This window comes from Nymphaea colorata, chromosome 9 (assembly GCF_008831285.2).
Source record: "Nymphaea colorata isolate Beijing-Zhang1983 chromosome 9, ASM883128v2, whole genome shotgun sequence".
Classification (NCBI taxonomy): Eukaryota; Viridiplantae; Streptophyta; class Magnoliopsida; order Nymphaeales; family Nymphaeaceae; genus Nymphaea; species Nymphaea colorata.
In genome coordinates, this window is record NC_045146.1 from 15,525,859 (window position 1) to 15,547,344 (window position 21,486).

At 41.2% G+C, this 21,486-nt stretch overlaps 2 protein-coding genes across 3 annotated transcripts; one reads left to right on the forward strand and one right to left on the reverse strand.

Moving 5' to 3' along the window:
• Nucleotides 1-2,165: 2,165 nt before the first annotated feature.
• LOC116260042 (protein arginine N-methyltransferase 2) lies at nt 2,166-5,635 on the forward strand. The gene is made up of 3 exons (XM_031638115.2): nt 2,166-2,612; nt 2,687-3,103; nt 5,098-5,635. The coding sequence occupies exons 1-3, from the start codon at nt 2,336-2,338 to the stop codon at nt 5,424-5,426; spliced, it is 1,023 nt and encodes a 340-aa protein (XP_031493975.1). The 5' UTR covers nt 2,166-2,335; the 3' UTR covers nt 5,427-5,635.
• A 4,966-nt stretch (nt 5,636-10,601) lies between these two features.
• On the reverse strand, nt 10,602-17,982 carry LOC116260435 (autophagy-related protein 11). Of its 2 annotated transcripts, XM_031638774.2 has the most exons (7): nt 17,675-17,982; nt 17,524-17,571; nt 16,301-17,352; nt 13,131-14,835; nt 12,195-12,415; nt 11,298-11,511; nt 10,602-11,212 (listed from the first exon to the last, which is right to left on the reverse strand). In XM_031638774.2, the coding sequence occupies exons 3-7, from the start codon at nt 17,254-17,256 to the stop codon at nt 10,796-10,798; spliced, it is 3,513 nt and encodes a 1,170-aa protein (XP_031494634.1). In that variant the 5' UTR covers nt 17,257-17,352; nt 17,524-17,571; nt 17,675-17,982; the 3' UTR covers nt 10,602-10,795. The 2 variants fall into 2 exon arrangements, with proteins under 2 accessions (XP_031494634.1, XP_031494633.1); XM_031638773.2 differs by lacking the exon at nt 17,524-17,571.
• Between the last annotated feature and the right edge of the window lie 3,504 nt (nt 17,983-21,486).

Genomic DNA, 21,486 nt, shown 5'->3' on the forward strand with positions numbered 1-21,486 from the left:
CCAAACCCACGAGCGCCTTGAGCGGAAGCCGATCTGATGGTGGTGCCTCTTGATTTCTACTGCCATTTGCAGAAGGATCGAAGGGCTTCTATGAACGCTTGCAACGCTCCCTACTCCATCATTGTCGGGAATGGAGTCGTCGGGGAGTGCCGCACCTTCGGCCACTTACCCACGGAGACAAGAAGGACAGACGCAGGCGGCGTCATCTCTTGGGTCGAAGAAGACTCCTTCGCCTGCACATCGGCGGGTGGTACTCGTAGACAATAATCTGGCAGTTTCCGACCCCCTCTTGCAGAGGTTCACCGTCTCTTTCATCGGCGGTTTCGATCACTCCTGCCCCCCCCCCCACCCCCCTCCACTGGTCGGAGGAATGATGGCCGGAAAACTTCCTTCCCCCAGTCTACCCGCGGCTGCCGTCTGTCGATGGAAAGAAAATGAAACAGTTGCGAGAGCTCTGATGGGGACCCTCGATGACTGTTCACCTCTTCTCATTCCAGCATCACAAGCGTCGATGGCCGAACGAACGTCTACAATAGCAAGTCCATGAACGATTTGCATGTTTTGCAAAGCCAGGCGGAACATTTCTCTTCATTCGTCCATTAATCTATCGAAGGAGACTCCCAATCCATCCACTTTTGTCTTTAAAGCAACAACTCCTTGTCTAATATGAGATAAATCAGATATGAGATAAATCAGATTCCTGTCTTGTTAAGGTCAGCAAGGTTTGCTCAACTTCAAGATAGAAACATAACCAAATCTTGTAATTGGATCTAGTTAGATTTTCAGTACTTGCAAATGGATCCAAATCCACAATCTACCCCTTTCTCTATAAAAGGGGACATTGGGTCATTTTGTAAGGCAATCAATCAGTTGAAGAGAAGTGTTTTCTTATTTTTCTTCTGTTCTTCTTGTTTCTTGCTCGTTTGCTTGAGTTTTAGTTACTTTAGTTTAGCTGTGAATGCAGTTAGACTAAGATTCAATAATCTTAATTCTTCTTGCATCAATTGGTATCCATGCACATGGCTGCAAGAGAAGCAAAAGACAAAGAAAAGGCAAATGATTCTGTTGCTATAAAAAAAAGAGTTGCAGAGTTTACATCCAATGCAAATGAAGAAAACCCAACAAAAATCATGCAATCTGAAGAAGAAAATGAAGAACTTCTACAACATGCAATGACGAAGCATGATTCTGAAATCACTCACATTAAACAGGATCTTGCTGTCTTAACCAAGACGATGGACGAAAGACTCATTGAATTCAAGAATGAGTTCAAAGACGATATCAGAGAAATGCTCTGCTCGTTTCTGCAGCACACACAAAATACCTCACAAAAGTATCCAACTTTACTTGCTGCAAACGAAGTCTGTCATGTTCCAAGGGAAGGAGTTCCTGATGGAGTCCTGTTGCCGGCAGGTGTAGTAGAACCGACGCGAAGACCCAAGAAAACACTTCATTTCTTCAACTAATTGACTACCTTACAAAATGACCCAATGTCCCCTTTTATAGGGAAAGGGGTGGATTGTGGATCTGAATCCATTTACAAGTACTGAAAATCTAACTCGATCCAATTACAAGATTTGGTTATGCTTCTATCTTGCATGAGGGTGGGGGTGGGGGTGGTTGGGAGGAGAGGAAAAAAATTGCTACCATCAACAATAAGGGCTGGTTGAGGAGTATAGCATATTTGATCGAGCCTTCATTGGTTTGATTCTTATGAGTGTTATTTATGATGAATGTGCAAAGCTTTATTTAATTGATTCTGCTCTCTTCACCCAAGTCCTGAAAAAGTTTGAAAAAGAAGAGGGGGTTCAGTCTCTTCAAGGTATCTCCCCTCCCATTGAAGATGAAATGCTGGTATGAAATGCGACTATTAGCCAGTCACACGGCCAGAAATTTATGACTAGGGAGTACTAATATAAAAAAATATTAGATTTGACGATTACCAAGTGTAATAAACTAAATTATATTGAGGAACCAATACATACAAGTTCGTATCGGCAAGTGCGCACACGAAGCCACAGGTCGCCCTGCTGTCGCTCATTAAGGCTTCAATTTCTTTTCCCATGATTCGAATTTTAGTTTCTGATAGCTTCATGCCTTTTTAAACTTCACTGCCCATGCTGAAGGATGTGACTTTCAACACAATTTGACTTCATATATTGCCGGCGGACCTTCGGACTAAATATTCTTCAGTGCCATGGTCCGAGCGAAACCAAGTCAAGTGGACGCTGTCGCTGATCTCTAACCTATGGCCCTTCAGGACATGACGACCAACCTTTTGAAGGAAGAATCGCAATTTTGCTCGCCACTCGACTACCTGGACTAGCATTAGAAGATGGAGAACGAAGGCGAGAAACTGTGCGCCGCCGTTCGCGATGGTGATCACAGTAGAGTCGAACAGTTGGTGCGGGGTGGTGCGGACGTCTCGTGCTTCGACGGAAGCGGCTTCACGCCTCTCATGCATGCCGCAGAAAACGGCCACGCCTCCATCGTCAAGCTCCTGCTCGAATATGGGGCTCCCTGGAACGCCCTCAACCCGTCCGGCCAATCCGCGGGCGACCTCGCCATGGAATCCGGCCACCAGGAAGCCTTCGACCTCCTTCTTAATGCAGGCAGGTGGTGGCCTTCTTGAACGCCCAACCTACTCGTGTCTTTCTCACCCTCGGTTTGTTTCTTCGTTTGGCAGGGATTCAAGCCGAGCTGGTGCTTGGGACGATAGCAAGGAGGAAGAAGAGCGAGGACGGCGAGGGTGGTAAGAGCTATTTGGAAGAGAGGATATGCTTCAGTGAAGATAGATTGATGGATTCCGAGAGTAAGGCCGTGATGATGGAGTGGGAGAAGCCGTTGATGGAAGCTCATGCGAAGGCCGTCTGCTCTAGTGGTGCTGATGGTGGACGTGTTGGTCATATTCTCAATGTTGGGTTCGGGATGGGGCTTGTGGACACTGCCATTCAGAGATACTCGCCCCTTTCTCACACCATAATTGAGGCTCATCCAGATGTGTATGATCGAATGATTCGTACAGGGTGGACGGAGAAGCCCAATACGAAGGTTGTTTTTGGTCGGTGGCAGGATGTGATCCCACAGCTCGAAACTTATGATGGTATATCAGCAAACTTGAAAAATGAGACTTTTATCGATTGCCTTCTTGCGACCCTGTTTCAAGACGTACTTGAATTTCCTGTTTCATGGCATATAGCTTGGGTCCTGGGATAATGTCTGTTTGATCTAAGCACTATCAGTTCCATTATGTATATTCTACCATCCAAATATCTATTCAATTTTGACATTACCGTCCTTATCAGTGTTAATTTGTCCACTCGAGTCTGGTACCTGCAGCAGGCTTCTCTGCAAGTTAACGCTTAATGAATCTTATATTCCTTTAAATGTGCAATTACCCCTCTAGATTACTGTGTGACGTAATCTCATGTTTCACGACGTGTGGTTGAATTCCCTGTTTTATCACACGTAGTTGAAGTAATTGTTGGTTAATGATTAGATTTTTTAAGTTTTATTAGTTCCATCATGTAAATTCTACGAGGCAAGTTGCTATCCAGTTGGTGACTACGAGTGTGCTTTGTAATTTGAGTTATCCACTTCAGTTGGCTACCTGTACAAGGTCTCTGTGGATGCTAAGCCTTTGTGCCTATCATTCTCTTTTGGTGCTTATGAAACACTTCATGAATCTTAAATTAAATATTCAGTATTTTTGTGGTATGATCATTGATCTCATGTAATGGTTGGGTGACTTTATTATTGACCGCTCTCACTATTCTTCAGTGGCATGTGTTGTCTCAACAAGTTCGGATATGTATAGTTTCCTTCGTATTCTTGTTACTTCTCAATGAACCATGTTAGAGAGAAGGTTGCACGGTGTTTAGCAAGTCAGTTTTTATGCTGTAGAAAGTTAACACAAGAATGAGTCAGTTTCGCATCCATATTGGAAACGTAACCATTTTAAATCCTGGAGCCCTAGTGAGCATACTTTGATTGTTTTTCCTAGGGCAACACTTGGTACTGCTCTCAATTCAGGAAATAGGACTATTACTCTACTTGGAGTTGTAACATTGTTTTGTTTATGATGTCTCGGATGCTAGCATGTTTAGAAAGTTCAAGGATTCGGTCAACAAATTGCCAGCCTTAGCAGTTAGCGGTTATAACTTGTATCTCCCACTTGATCATCTTGTGGATCCTTAATCCTGACTCCTAATATCACTATGCAGCAGATTTTTTTCTCTCTCTATCAAGGAAGATGAAGATCAAGTGCTACTTTGTACTCTTTTCTGATATAGGATCTCTAGATTGTTCTGGTTGCATAATTTAGAACCCTGGCTAACTGTTTGAAGATCTATTCAGAAGTTTTATGTACCAGGAGGAATGTTAATTTAGAACCACAGTTAACTGAAGATTTATTAGGAAGTGTGATGTTCCAGAAGGAGTGAATATAAATTTGGAACTATGGTTAAGCACCTGAAGATTAATTCTGAAGTTTGATGTTCCACAGGAGTGATGCTGAGCATTATTATTGTTTGAAGGCCTTTTTCTAAATAAAAATCATGTTGCTTTCAGTTAGATTCCACTGACACAAGATTTTAGCCCTTACCTGTGTTAACATTTCTTTTCTTTTCCTTTTTTATCATTTAGAACACAGTTCACTCGACCCAATTTTTTTGAAAAATGTGGACGTAGGCTCTCTTTTTCCTTGTATTTAACTCTGAAAGAGCCTGAAGAAGCATGACCAAGTGTTCTTCTCCAAGATCATCTAGGATTGCTTATTTTACCTTATTAAATGACTGTTGCTTCCTTCACCAATATGTTCAGTGAACAAACCTTTTCTTGTTGAGTATCTTTGTTGGAGAACTTGCAAATGCATATCATGTCGTGGTTCTATTTATAGTTCCTCCATAACACATTATTAGACAAGAGGCGACCCATTCTTTGTGTAATTAAGTAGCCATCTAGCGCAGGCTGAAATACTGCATATTTATGTCGAATAATGCATATTATTTAATTGACCTGTTCAAAGTTGAAACTCGAAAGAATACCAAATGGTGAGCTTTTGTTGCCAAGCTTGTTGATCCATTTATCTCTATCCAGGTATTTTCTTCGACACCTATGGGGAGTATTATGAAGATCTCAGAGAGTTCCATGAGCTCCTTCCCACGCTTCTTAAGCCTGATGGAGTGTATTCATTCTTTAATGGTCTCTGTGGAGATAACGCATTTTTTCATGTTGTTTACTGTCAGTTGGTTGCTCTAGAACTTGGGCAGTTGGGTTACTCCACAGAATTCGTGCCCTTGCCTGTAAAGGCTTGCCTGGAAGAAAAAGTATGGGAAGGCGTAAGACAGAAATATTGGCAGTTGGATACATATTACCTTCCTGTTTGTCATATCCCTTGTGATGCTGATTCTTTGCCGGCGGAGTAGTGAACTTTGCTTCTTTTCTTTTTTCTCCTATGGGTACATGGTGAATTGTGAGTCAAGTATGTCAAAGATTTTCAATCTTTGGGAAGTTGCCTTACCCAGTCATTTATTGTGTTTCTGGAATTTGCACCTTTACCAACTCCTGTAAGTTAGCTTGTTCTTCTCGTTTATACTTTTATTACTGAAATTGAATGATGGAAGTTGCTTGGCAATGGATAACCCATGTCGGGTTTCTTTGTCATATGAATGCAGGTTCTGGCACAGGTACAATTCTATTTCAAAAAAACTTGGGTGTAGGGCCAGGATATTCTCTCTCTCTCTCTCTCTCTCTCTCTCTACACACACACACCCACACCCACACACACAAAAAATTTTAGAAATTGTACATAGCAAAGCCAAAAACATTGTATTAAACTAGTGAAATGTATGAGTTTGTGACCCGTTTAACTACAACAAACTCAAAGTCGGATCTAACGAGTGTATGGGAGGTGGATGGAGGTCTTTTAAAGTCGCGTCAGAACCTGGAGAAATTATTTGTTGCCAGGTGCTGGAAGCATAAGGTCCGCAATTAATTTGCTGTAATGTGTAGAGTACGGATAGTAGTTTAAAGCAACATGATTTCTGAGTAAGTTTTGAACCCTCATTGTCATCGGTATGGTGCCGACGGCCTGAAGATCTAGGCCATATTCGTCATGGTCATCTAATCACCTACATCATCTCACCAATCGTCATGACCAGTGTCTGAATGGAACGCTACTTCACGAACATTGCCCTAACGTCAGATCTACGCCCTAATAATTTGTATGAACAGTTCTATTAGCAGCGGAATCAGGAAGAGGCAGTTCCGTCTGTTCCCTCCGTGTCTGCTGGTCCCAGAAGCCAAACAGCTAATTACTAGTGACTGGCAGGTCTACCTGGAGGGTTGTCCGATGCTTCGATTCCTTGCTAGAGTGGAACAAGAGGTCTTTGGCAGAATAGAAAGCGAGGTGAAAGATACATGTACGAGGCTCAAGGAAATTCAGTTAGCTAATGAGACAAGAGGGCAGGTATTACGGATGAGAAGGATCAGCTGAGGAAGAATCTTATCTCCATGCTTCATCTAGAGGAAGTGAAATGAAGGGAGAAAGCCAGGGTTAAATGGCTTCGGGCAGGAGATAGAAACATTCGTTTCTTTCAAGCAGCCGCAAATAATAAGAGGAAGGAAAATCGGATTGGTCTCCTGGCAGTAGACGGCGCAGCATACTCTTCCACAAACAGTGCTATTGAGGCAGCTACTCAGTACTTCGAGAGATTCATGAATGATGACTCTGCTTCAGGCACCCTCCTTGGGGAATTGTCTGCAGGGGAAACGGTTTTAGATGAGAACTCTAGGTCTCTCTTATAGAAATGAGGAATGTGGTGGAAGGTCTGGACAAGGACAATGTCCTAGAGCTTGACGGATTCCCTAATGCTTTCTTTAAGAGCATGTATCGACCTTTTGGGCAGTAGTATCGACCTTTCTCAAATAAGAAAAGATCGTGAAATTTGTTAATAAAACAGTGCTCCTACTGATCCCTAAGTTCAGAGGAGCCTCGAGAGTTGAGGACTTCCGCCCCATGGTCCTCTGCAACAGTCTCTATAAGGTTATTGTTAAGGTTATGGTGGCAAGAATGCAAAAGATCTAATCCCGAATCGTGGGTAAGTCCCAAAGAGCCTTTGTTAAAAGGCGGATTATCCAAGATCAGATTGCGCTAGCAAATGAAATGATTTTCACCCTGCAAACTGTAAGGACAAGGCGGTATGTTTGAAGTTAGATATATCTAAAGCGTATGATAGATGATCTTGGGGTTTTATCAGCCACAGTTTGAGATTGCTTGTTCTTCACTCGATCTGGGTGCAGCGGATTGTAACGTACATTTCATCTACATCTCATGAAGTTATGCTCAACGGCAGTAGGAGTGGAAGTTTTGGGATCAAGAGGGGTCTGCATCAGGGTGACCCATTATCCCCTTACCTCTCCATCTTAGTAATGGAGGTCAGTAATAGAAAGTTGATCCAGTGCAACTTCAACCGACTGATTCAAGTGCCTAGATGTCTGGACCGTATACAGGACCTCAAGTGCCTCAATGTTGACGATTTTTTTGGTCTTTAGTACAGCTAGTCAGCTACCCGCAAGTCGCTGAGGAATGTTAAGAGGCTTCCTGGAGGACATTGAAGCCAAAGCAGGGCTGGCTATCAACCATGCAAAGTCGTCGCTTGTTTGCTTCAATGTCGGTGCTGGTAAAAAAGAGGATTGGCCCGTATTGGAGGATGGAGAGTGGCAAAGCTGCCATGACCTATCTAGGTCTCCAACTTTTTGCAGAAAAGTTAGCTGAGGATCTATGCTCAAGCTTAGTCGTCAAATTTGAACGAAAATTGGGTCGATGGAAGGGGCAGTGTTGGTCCTACGCAGGACGCCTTTGCCTCATCAAACATAACTATAGTTTATTGGATGCTTGCCTTGAAGATCCCCAAATCTGTCCTCACAGGCTTGAATGCAGCATGGCCAGCTTTTTATAGGCTGATAACGAAGGAAGAAAAGCATCAGACAGATCTCGTGGAAGACCCTGAGCAAACCAATGGAGGAGGGAGAGGTAGGACTGAAATCGCTGGAATCCTTTAACGTGGGCATGTTAGCCAGTAGGCTTTGTGCTTCCTTCAATAGTAATTCTCTGCTTGCTGTTTGGATAGAAAGGAAGCATTTCGGCAGAGGCCAAAGCTTGTGGACACTCAAGAGTCTATGGCACGGGTCTTGGTGCTGAGAAGTTTTGGATGGGCCTGGAGCAAAATCAAGGATAAAGTCATGTGGAAGTAGAAAATGGTTTAAAAAGATGGCCAGACAGGTGGAGGGAAGATATGCTTATACAAAATATCTGCGGAGAAGTGTACAGTGCTGTAGGGAATCAGATCAATCTGACACTAAATGAGGCTCAGAGGCTTGGCCAGGAGTTCAGATGCGCTGATTCCTTGGTGAGGGGGATGGTTGATCAGGCTGGGTTCAAGCTAGCGGAGGACCAGCTTGCTAGCTACTCCACGCTTTTGAAGGGTTTGTCTGCTAGAGACTTTTGGGACTGTGTCAGAATGAAGGCACTCTTTCCTACTACCAGCGGGGACAAGTTGAATGTGGAATTCGCACTCCAAGATTCACACGCAAGACAGGGTCAAAAAGCATGCATTTCAATTTGCCAACCGATGCTATCTCTGTGGCAAGGTGAAAGAAAGTAATGAAGTCCTTATCAAATGTAATGTTGCACAGAATATGTGGAAAAGAGTAGTCAGAGTCTTTAGAAGGTCTCGCATTCCATGGCAGACTATCTGTAATGGGTTTCAATTCTGGTAACATTCCCGTATCAGGCCTAACTGAGTGCGTAAGTGCTGGAATGCCACTTTTGACATGGTAATTTGGAAGATCTGAAGCATTAGAAACCGTATGAGCCATGACAATTTTGCAGTTCCTAACATCGACTAATTCATGCTGAAGTCTGGGATACTTGTAGAGATGTCTTCAGCTCCATATGTAAAACGGAGGAAGCGGAATTGTTGAAAATATGGACGAGAACTGGGGTTATTTGCCAGGGGAGTCTAGAGGAGGTCGCAGCGGTCAATTGTACAATTCAGATGGTTACATTCAGGTCAGGGAGAAAGAGGATCCTCTTGGCCGTTTGATGGAATGAAGAAGTCAGGGCGTTGGTGACCAGCCTTGTATCAGGGTCGGGTTAAGGTGAGGAGAAGCTGGAAATGGAGCTGTTGAAGGAGAGATGGTTCTCTGGAGGGGACGAGGAGTCCACTGTCCTTGAAAAGTAGGCTTGGAGGCCGCGTGGCCTGGACGAACGGTGACAGCATGCTAGGTGGGGGCACCAAGAGGATAGCTATCTCCACTCTTTTGCCTACAAAAGAAGCAGGGAGGCAACTCCTCACCCCTTGGGAGCAGGACAGATGGAAGGACAATGGATGAGGAGTCAGGGAGTATTGTTGCGAAGGATTAATCGCGATCTTTGTTTTGTCAGTTTTGGTAGGGTGTCTATTACTGAGCATCAATGTAGGGGCATCAGAGTTTTTGTTTTTGTTTGCCAGAGAATTGTGCTAACTGGTTTGGATGCTTTGCATTGTTTGTATCGTTTGCCCTGTACATGTCATTGCTTCTTCAATAAATGGAAGGAGCATAACTCCCAGCAGCCTTTCGTCGGCATTACCGAACCCCACTACTCTTTAATAGCCATGCTTGTCATTACGACAGTCTCCCACATCATCTAAATGCAAGGGACTCGACAGCTACTGGGCCCTTTTAGCTCATGATATATGACTGGTATTCACAGGCCTAAGCGGCTAAGCGACAAGTTCAATGGGACAGCACTAAGCATCTCCCTGGGTTCCCTGACTGTATAAGTTGATGATGGATATATAATTGAACCTGTATAATATCCTAAATAAAGCTACCGCTATGTTGCTTCGATTTTTCAGAGTAACTTGATTTATACAAACTATAAGGTAGCCATGATAATGGCCGGTGCTTCTTATTACAGAAGTTTTTGGAAGATTCATATGATTTTTGTATGAATCTCATATAAGTTCATGTGAATGCTGGAAATTCAGGCATCCATCCACTACGTATGACGTTTAGCCTGCATAAGATCATCTATAATTTGTAAAATACTAATTGCTCTTTTTAATGCAAACGGTAAGGAACCTATTTTGAATGTATCTCAACTCTCAATAAGCCACCCCTGTATAAAATGGATGCAAGAAGTGCAGCTGTAGAAGGGTCGATTCTGCGAAGCTGGATACTTGATCGAAAAAAATTGAAGCGAACATAAATACAAGCAGCAGCGTAAGGATTGAGTGAGAAAAAAAATTGAACATGCAAAACACAAATATGGACGGAGTGGGAGGAGAAAATAAGGACGCAGATAATACACTGGAATCAAGAGAGTAGTTGAGTGGAGGTCTTCCGACTAAGAAACGGACTCCCTTCACTGAGAAAACGAATTTACCCAAGCTTTCCTTCATTGTGGGGAGAGTGGAAGTTCCCACTTGCCAATTGTAGGAAGATGCTTCTCCTGAAGATCTCAACCAAGAATTAATGATCAAGGATCTCCTCCTCTCCCCCACCCAACCCCCACCCAACACAGGCACACACAGAGGCTATAAAAGGCACCAATCTTAACGACTTTCAAATAGTCCACCAGGAAGTTATTCACAAATAATTACAATGTTGATTTGGCTGTACAGTAAGAGAGAAAAACATGTCGAGCAACGAGATCAGTCAAAGAGAACTGTAACTGTACAAAAGAAAGTTTAGCAACAGAACTTATTTACACCCTTAATGGCTATTGATTAGTAGGACGGACCCCTGCCTAAGAAGATTGAATAGGATCAGGTAACATGGCGACTGTCACGACAAAATATTCGCTGCCAATCGGGAGGTTGTAAGGATTACAAATGGAACCCGTTGGTTCTCTACCAATGCATGTGGACCTGCCTATCACGGGAAGCTTTGAGATATCAGCTCCGTCCAATGGATCTGATGTGACTACTTCCTCTCCAAAGGGAATTGCTGCCCTTACTACCTTGTGCTCCATATGCACGATCTGCCCAATTATATAACTTGGTTTGTTTGGCAGGTTTTCCGCAAATAGGGCAACTGACTCTGATGAAAGAAAATAATTACAATAGTTTCTGTTAATAGCTTCATAATGTCCCTCAGAATTGAGAATGAAAGCAGCGATCCCTTGAACCTCCAAGCGACCGATGGAAATCTTATCCTTGTTTGCCTGTAACATAGTTTTGCAAATGCGCTTGATTAGTACATTGAACCAATTAGTAAAATTAACATCAAGACAAATAAGCGATACTAACCTGCTTCTCAAGCTTGAGCTTTGCAAACAAATTTTTAACCAATTCATTGCTCCCTTCTAATTCCTTCAGGAGATGTGCCTCTGCAGCTTCGGCTCTTGCACCACGCTCTTGAAACTCAGAACGTTGCCGAGAAATGTAACCCACTTTGTCAGCAAGAACCCGAATACAGACATGAAGTTCTGTACCAATGTCATCCTCGCTCTCATTGGCAGAGCTGAAACGAAATTCAGAAGAGTGCAAAAAAGAATCACCAACAGAATGTTATGATACAAAAGTACATCATGACACTGTTGCAGAAAAAGGAAAGCAGTCATGCTTAATGAATTTGCAGACACCAATATGCAACACCGCAGCAAGCCGGAAAAGAAAGACAAGCAAAAAAAAAAAAAAGCATCCTAAAACTGGTGTGAGGCACAAGCATTTATTTGCTTCTCCAAATCATGAGATCCAATACCACCACAAAGAGATGTGATGCTAGAAAACATGCCACAAAAATTGGGCTTGGTATGAACTCGTGCCATTCAGAAAAAAAAATTTGCCAAATAAAAGTGGCAGTTAGCACCGACAACTGTTTTTCACAAGAGTGATTTGGCATTGCAACATTCAAGAATAAATTCATTCCAGTAAACATGGCCTACTTATTTCATTCAGATATTAATAATGATAATTAAATTAGATGAATATGAGGATTACAATGATCGATGGGCAACTGTCAGTTTGCAAGGATCAAAATGAAGTACAAGGAAATGAACATGGAGCATTTAGTTTCCCATGGTATATGAGGAAAAGAAAAAAAAAGGAAACTGGAATAGAGATCCTTTTTAGAGGTTCTATATAGGACCAACTTCATCCAATTAAACTATCTTGCAAGCTAATCATTCGAGAAAAACTATGTACCTTCCCAAAGAAAGAGCCAGAGACCGTAATGATTCAGGAAATCCACCTACTCCTGCTGATCCAGCTATGCAACTACGAAGTCTTTCAAATAACCCACGTATTTTGACAGCAGAAGCACGCAAAGTGTTATACTCAGAAGCTCGCCTATCTGCTGCACATAGATTAGTATGTGCTTCTTCTCTTGCCTCATGCAAGCAATTCTCCAAATGTGCACAGTTCATCTGCTCAACAGAAAAAAATCAACTTGTGCACTTGTCATAGCAACAAAAACAACTAGAAATAAGCAGAAAATGGCATGTGTGACCATACATCAGACTATGGAACATTACATGACAACATTCTAACATTTTGGTGCAAGAAACAACATAAACCACCATACATAGTTGCCTTAAACTCAAGTTGTTCACGTCTCATATTGTTAAGAGTCGGACCCAATTAGTGGGATCCAAAGTCCTTAGTAGATGATAGGTTCCATCTCCTAGTGAGATGAATCAGGTCGGGTGGAGAACCTTAGCATGTAATAAGCCCAACCCACGATACTTGTACATAATCCGTGGAACTTTACCCTAAAAGTAAATGACAAACAGCTCGATTAAGTGAGAGCTGGGCTTTCATAGTGGTGTGAGTAAATAAAGTGGCAGCTTGTTAGCAAGAGCTAACGCATGTACCACAAGAATTACCCCAAACAATCATGTGTATCTTCTACCTTATGGCTGTATGGTCTATGGAATTAAGTAGAAGAACTTTCAAATGAGGCAAAAAAAAATACACAACTTAAAAAACATTTTGAGGAACCTGAAAAAAAGAACTGAAATAATACCATGAAAAGAAAAAACTAAAGATAGACCAGATACAGCAACAGTTGCAAAGGGAAAGTGATGGCCCCACTGAGCACTTTTAGTAGGTGCAATGAAAGAAGGTTTCTGGTTAACACACCTGAGATTCATCCAAGAGCTTCAGACTAACTTCAAGTTCTTTTCTGAGAGATTCAACTTCCTCCAAAGCAGAGTTAAGCTTTGATTCAGTCTCGTTGTATTCATTTGATTTCTTTTCCAGTGCATCTCTAAGTTCTACAATTAGTGCCTCTGCCACTTTGGAAGCCCCGTTGGATTGTTCAGTAGCATTAACTTCCTGAGAACCTGTCTCAAGTTGATCATTTATTTTCCCATTTGTGCCAATTTTTGTTTTTCCTAACAATTGCTTTGCTGTACCATCCATTCCATCTTTATCACTTGTCAGAAGTTCATCTCGACGTGTATCTAACATCGATGCATCAGATGAACAAGGCAAAGCATCTGCATGTAATTGTGGCAAGGCTGAAAGTTCAGCCATATTTTCATCCATTCCTTCTTGAAGCTTAGTTAGCTGGCCAGTCAAATGGTCTTCCTTAGCATCTGTTGGAGCTGAGGTGCAAGAGACCTCATCCATGGGATCAGAAGAACCGTAGGGGCCTGGTCCTTCTGCCCCTGCAGATATAACTGAACCATAATTATCATTCTTCAATGATGACTGAGATGCATTTTTCTCATCCGTTACATGATGCACCTGAAGATACTGTTCAGATAACCTCTGTTCAAGCTCCTGAATACGTTTTTCATAGGAGACGCATTGCATCTGCTTCACCTTTATCATGTCTTGGAGGTGTTTGCAATATTCATCCTTCAGATGCAATGCTTCTGCTGTTTTTTCTGCATTAACTTTTAATAAATTCTCCACCTTGCTATCATCCAGATATTCATAACTGATATCAGGGTTAAATGAGCAGATTAGAGCCACCGCTGAAGCCAGCTCTGCTTTGAGCCAAGCATTTTCAACTTCCATTTTGCTTGTTCCAGCAATCTCAACAGAGTCACAGCCCTCCAGGAGCTCTTCTGTTTCATTCTTCTGAAGTGTATCTACAGACGTTTCGCTAATCTGTCCTAACTGGCAACTTGAAGTTGAAGTGGCAAATGAATCCTTTGATGTTGCTGCATGCTTCTCCAGTTTTGATGACAATGCTGATATATATTCAGGTGCATAACGATCTATATCTGCCACATCAATCTGAAGTAAATTTGTGTCAAAAGGAACTATATTAACATCACATTGACTAGGGGAGTCAAATAACCCCATCAATGAAAGTATGTCTCTAGGGATGTATGGACTGTGTGCTTTTAAGAATTCATCTCGTCTTCTAACTTCAGCCTCCCTTTCCCTTGCCAGTCTTTCTGCTAATTGTCCAGCTAGGCCCATGTAGAGTTTCATGCAAGCCTTTCTCCTGACTATTTCAGCAAGACAAGCCCTGTAGGCAGGACCAATTCTACGTACTATTTTGAGATCACCAAAGAGCTCATCTTGGCGCCCCATTGCTTCCTTAAATGCTGGAAGTTGTAAACGGATGTCTCTGATACATGATTGAACTGATGCTATCTTTTGCATAGTATTATGTAGAAATAAGTTCATGTCATTCTTTTTAACCCTACAAAATTCAAGAAGCTTGCCAATAGCACGATCACAGGCTTGCATCTTGGGAATGTGACTTTTATGATGGACATCATACATTGGACCGAGAGCTGAAACTGCATCATGAGGACGAATTGATGCAGACAACTGGCAGCTTAAACAATCATCAACGAGTTTCTTGACAGTGTTAACATCCTTGCTGCAGCACATAAGTAAGTTTCAGAACCTCTATGTTGCCAATTACTAACATAAGGCGCAGTGTGTTTCATAAACAGAGCAAGGGCAAATCTTAAAGTATTGACCGGAACATGCATTTCCTTGTGGCCTTGTCTACGCCATAATCACTTCAGAACTTGAGAGGAGTTGAACATTTTTATGAACTTTGGCACATCATTTCTTACTTTTTTCAATTTTCACCTAGATGGAGCATGTTGAGTTGCCATATAAAGCTAAAAACAGCCAACAGGGGAATGTTCCAGCCAATGAGAACTAAATTCCACTGTCATAAATATTGTGTCTTTTTCCAAAAAGACCTGACAATTGCATTAGAAAACATTAATATGAAAACACCCGTTTTATTTTTTTAAATTCCAAAATAAATTTAACACATCTATTTCACATTCTGATCACATTTTTTTCTGTGTTATTTTAGTGTAACTTTTGCCTTAAAGTTTAAAAGTGAAATTATTTATCTTCATTCATGTCATTACTAAAAAACATCCTTTTTATCATTTTATCTAGTTATTTTAAAATTTTTCTTATTAGTTTCTAATTTGTTTTATTTTTACCTGATTTAAAAAACTTTCCTTTTCCAAAAAAATTGTCGAGATTTTCCTAAAGTTTTCCCAAGACAAACAACTTTACCAAAATATGTCCGAGAAAAACCTCACCACTAAAAACCTGAGAACTGAGAATGACATTTGTAACTGTCTTAAATTCACCACTTCCCAGAGAGAAGAAAAAATTCTACAATACTGGCATGTATAAATGTAAAACTTGCATATTTTTCATTATGTTGACACTGAACAAGTACATACACGAAGGCCCCATTCAACAGCCATGTGCCTGAGATGCAGAGGATCTCAGTTACACTAAACTTGCAATGGAACGCGAAAGGAACCGTCTTTTTGATCTGACCTTTTCCTTTTTGGCATATAAATGAGGATCTAAGATTCTGAAACTTGAGGGTCTCAGATCCTCCATTTGGTGGAAGCATGTAAGAGAGACAAGGATTTGAGACCCTCGGCTTCCAAAGAGAAGAGACTAGTGTTCTCAGTTCACACTTCTGCCAAACTAAAGTACAAAATGACATCTGAAAAAGCAATGAGCAGAAGTCAAATTGCACACATACAATTCAAGTTTATAAAACTTAACAAGTCAACATTACTTCCTATTTCTTCAACAAGAACAGGTTTAGTAAATTAGGGGACATAATTATAAATAATAATTGGACAGAAGTTAGGGTTTCAAAAGACAATATCAAGGATGAAGCCAGGAACAAAAAGGACAATGGGAATTCTAGCTTGTACACAATCTAATTCCATAAATTGCATAAAGTGCTTGGGGTTTTATAAGATGGTAGCTGAGATTGCTTGCCAAATAAGATGTAAACAAGATCTCATATCACAATAATCTGAGTCAACAGAGAAGAGCATATAACAAACCTCAGTGACTGCATTATACAGGTCTGCTCATCTAGATGGTGTTGGTGGTCTTTTATCATGTGCTCCACTTCCCTAATGCCAATGGAGGATTTATTTAACAGCAGATCATCAACTCTGTATTTCAGTTCAGAATACATAGTTTTCAGCTGCAAAACTTTTGATTCAAACTGCTTGTGTGAGCTAGCACAATTCTCAGCAGTCTTCCGCAGGCCATCCTCTTTGATGAAATCCAGTAGACATTTGCGTGAATCAGTCTGCAGAGCAGGATGTAGTTTGCACGACCTCAATTTCTCCACTTCCTTGTCCAAGTTTGTCAAGAGATCCAAGTGGCATCGATGCTGATGGGAGAAGAATCTCATGAAATCCATGTACATCTGATTAATGATTTGGTAAAAATGGCTCATATTTCCCCTAGCCGTCTCCAGTGCTTTCTCTTGCACTTTCTGCTCTCTTAGAAGCCGTCTACATATATCGAATTTTGCTTGAGATGATCCGTAGATAGAATGTCCCTTCTGGAAATGGTAGCGGAACTGCCTCTCATAAGAAGGCAGTGCCTTCAATGCTGGATCTGGTGCATCGTCCAATGGATGGGGATTCCGAGACGACGAAGGTGATGGAGGCTCCGTAATTTCTGGCATTTCAATCCGCTCAGGGGCTGGTGGGGGAGAATCAGGAACCAATCTAGCTCGATTATACAAAAACAAATCGCGCCCATAACAGGGGAGTTTGTAAGCCGACAGAGCCCGACTTGTCTCGAGCTTCATATCCCCACATAGGAGAAGCTGTACATTGGAAGGAATCCCGGAAAGCAACTCCAAGCAAGCCTGAACTGCCGCGACAGACATTCCTTCATCACAATCGACTTCGAAACTGCGGCCGTTTTCTGCAACATGAACCACCAATTTCCCACCACCATCACCATCACCACTCACATACTCGCTCCCGACGGAACTCATTGCTGCCGGCACACCAGAAGCCACAGCACGAAAACTTCCTTCAAAAATCACCACGTATACACAATCCCCAAATCGGATTTACTCGAACCCCATTCCCTATCATAAGAGAAAAAAAAAACAGTGTTTTCATCAAAATAGAAAATCCGTCTATCGCTGATCATTCATGACGTGCCGGATATAGAAAAATATGATAATTCGACAGAATTTCTGTAGAAACAGATCGTCAACTCCAAATGGGCACCTCTCTTCAAGAATACTGATCATTACCTAAAAAAGGAGAATCCTTATTTTCTCCACTTTACAATCCCCCATCATCTTCATTTCCCGTAATAAAGAAAGAAAACAAAACCCATCATCAAATAAAACCGCAAGACCGCAAGCTATGATGAGAATCGAATTCCACAAACGATAAGCTTACCTCAATCACGCAACCCCCTCGAAGAAGGAGGATGGTCGAACGCTTGATTCCCAACCGGTGCCACAAGAATTTCACCTTCAAGCAACCCGGTTCCTTCTCCTTCCCCTCTTCTCCTCGTTATCTTCACAGTTTTAATTACCTCATACAATTTATTGGGTTTACTTATTCGGAGGAGATGGATGAGATACTTCTGCAACAAGCTACCCCTCTCGTCACCCACAGCAGAAGACCTTCCCCTCCCCAACAGCAAGATGTTCCTACGAAGAAAATTAAATAACGGATGGTCTTTGTCAAGTTATCTTTGAAGCGATGAAGTATTTCCTTTTTTTTTTCCTGTCTTTAATCACTTCCAATTTTAGTTTGACGCACAAACAAGAACAATAAATAATAAATATTACGACACTCACAATTCACAAGCAGCACCGTTAATATGGAAAATATCGTAAATTTTTAAATGCATAATTCAATTAAAAACGCAATATTTTCAAGAGCCTGCCTTGTTTTAATAAATATGGTCTTCTCCGTATGTCCTTCCGTTATGCTGATATGACAAGGATGCAGTTCCTATATATAAATAGCTTCTCAAGAAACCTGTTTGTTAAAATATTATGAGAATCTCCCCATAATGCGACTCACCAGTCCCTTTCTTTTTCCTTGGAAATAGAAGAGTCCTGTTGCTGTTTCGCTTCTTCTGCTGTAAATGTTGTTTTCATGATGCATGTGCAGTTATTACGAACGAATGATTGGATGTTAGATCATTTTCTTGCTTAGTTTGAAGCTCCAGCCAAATAGATGATTTGACTTGTTAATACAGAGTTTGGTTTCATGGAAAAACTTCTACACGGAAATTTTGGTGGACCAACTGAACTATGTGTTGCCTAATAAAGAAATAAAAGCTGGACTCTGTGTAGAATCTAATTGGGAATCTTCCTCGGTGTTTCATTTATAAAATGGTTGGCATGCTTTATTAGACTATCACACACGTTATGATATTCCTACAAAGCATCCTATTTTTGTTCCATGTGGAAAGGAGAATTTTAGAGTTTTCAATTTCCTCACTTCATTTTCGAACTAAAGGGTTGTTTATGGTCTAGAATTTGTTACTGCGACTAACCTCTCTATGTTAAAAACACATGGTTCGTGTATTTATTTGTGTAACATGTTGAGTATGACAAAAATGGCAAACTCTCGTTCCTCATGTGCAAGCTTTCCTTTTGTCAAGTAATAATATGGGACCAATATATATTCTAACTTCATTTGGAAACATAGATTCAAGGTTGCTGCCCAAGTCTCTATTTGGGAAAAACATTGAAGCCATTTAAATGGGCTTTCGAAAAATATCATGTACGAAGCAATTCTACATTGGCCAACTCATTACTGCATTTGTTGTTCTATTTAGAGAGAATCAGGAGACGGACTCGAAACTTTTCCATTTTCACCTTCCAATCCAGGCATCTTTAGGAGAAACAATACCGTTTAATCTGCTGTACAGTTAATGGTAGATGTTGTCTAGTGATTTTAGTTTTTTCTTGTTACAGTTTACAAGATTTTAGATCTGAACTAGAGATAGGTCGAATCAGTTTATAGAAGTAACCCAGCTCTCATAACGAGGCTGTGACATTTAACCCTTTCAAGATGTTGAAGATAATGCATGTTCAATATACATCTGCGACATGACAATAATGCAGGGGTGCACTAGGCTAGATGTTGAATTTAAGTCCTTAATTTGAATGATGTCAAAAGTTTAATACTAAGAACACAATTGTAGTTAGTAGAAATCTGCCCATACCAATTATTTTTTAAAAAAGAAAGATGCATCGCTGATGCCGATGTAGTCCAGGACCCTGGAGGCAGAGGGAGTGAGGGGGTCTTTGGGCCTTTCTTTTCCAGGCGGTGGGTTGGTAACCTCGTGCTCACCCGATGTAGTTGGGATTACTTTTCACAATCATAAATCTAAGGCAAAACCTTCCCTAAGCAGATCCTGACACATCCCAAGGGTCCAATTGAGCCAATAAAAGATGCAATTAGGAATTCTGACTAGGTTGTATCTCTGTTATTGTTGGTTGGGATTAGTTTGTCCAATAATCGAATTAGTTTAAATTAGTTTTCTTTCAAACATATAAAAATAGAAAATAGGCAGAGATATAATTTAACTGTCATTGATAACATAACACCCGTAATCTCAACAATTTTCTCAATCCTTTTTTGGATAACATGACGGTGATATCCAAATAAATTCAAGCGACTTAAAAATCAATGGTCCCCAAAAACTAAATCCGTGATTTCTTTTAAAGAAAAAGATGAACCAAGATTAAAATCACCTCATTCAAAGACATCTCTTCATCAAATGAGACTTGTCAGACACACTTATAAGGCTGGATTGTCCAGACAAGTTGAAAAATGTGACTTCACTAGAGAGTATGGTACTCAATATATAAATGCCCAAATAATTTCCCTTAGAAATTAATGTCTATGAGTCAAAGAAAATGTGACAAAAAATACAAGCAAGAGTCCACAAGGATGACATCCTTTTCACATGTTTCTGCCATAAACATGACAGCATTAACTCAGCCACTAGTGTGGTCCAAAGATAGGCTTGCAAGCCACTTTGGATGCATCTCACCAACTCTCAATAAGTGGAAGATTGAACCAAGGATGGACCTAAGTTTGAAGTAAATTGGGCAACTAAGTCCAACAAGAACATCTAATTTTTAGTTTCCAACATGATGAGAGGAGCAATAGTTATGTGGCTTGAGGAAAGCCCCTCAATCTTGACTCCTGCTATATTGACAGGCATTTGATTGGTAGAACTTTTGAGTTTGTCATCTTGGATTCAAGCATGCACCCAATTGGCTTCAATCTTCCTGTATAGGACACTGTTTCATGATGTTCAAACTCTGTTTTTTTTTTTCCCCCACCAGCTTGGTGATGTCAAGACCCAAAAGGTTTGGCCTGAGGACGAGGCTGTGTGACTCTTGGGCAGGAGGTCCTCACTTCGAGTCCCATGGGTGTCATCATCCTTGAAAGAGGAAGTCATCTCAAAGGGATCATTTGGCAGCATGGACACTCTGTGAGTCTTCCATTAATCTGCCCGAAAAATAAGGGCAGATTCATGGAACAATACAACTATTGTTTCATGAATCTGTCTCCATTCTATGAGTGTTCCATGAACCGTGTGTTCCATAAACCGGCCCCTAAAATGGGGGCAGGTTGACAAAACACTACAACTAGTAGGGCAAGTTCATGAAACACTTACAACAGGATGCCCACGCTGCCAAACAACCCCAAAAAGTTTTATCGTTGCTTCCTCAAGGGTTCAGGATCAAGTGTCCAACTTGGCGGTGTTAATAAGATACTATCTACAAAAGTGGTGACATAGTGGCACCATTTCTAACTTTTTTTTTTCTCTCAGTAGGCCATGGCGAACTCTTCCTCAGCCGCACATTAGCACAGCCTTGACTGAATGAATAAACAAATAAGCTTCCAAGGTCCCACCTGGACGAAGTAGCGGAAAGTAAACGTAAGAGAGTCAGGTTTCTGCTTCATATAGGTATTATCGGCTAATCTCTAAGACCGGCCATGGACGGGGTCAGCTAAAACCAATCCTACAATTGGCTAGTTAAGATCAAACATTTCATGAAACCATAGTTAGTTTTGAATCCGATTCAAATACAAAGTTTCACCTCGAGCTTCAATTAAGTTAGAAGCAAGCTGCCAAGTCAGAATACTTAAATTTTGAACTTGTAAAATAGACTTCAATACATTCCGTTTACATCACTAAATATCTCTCAGGCGTTGATCAAGAGCTTGTT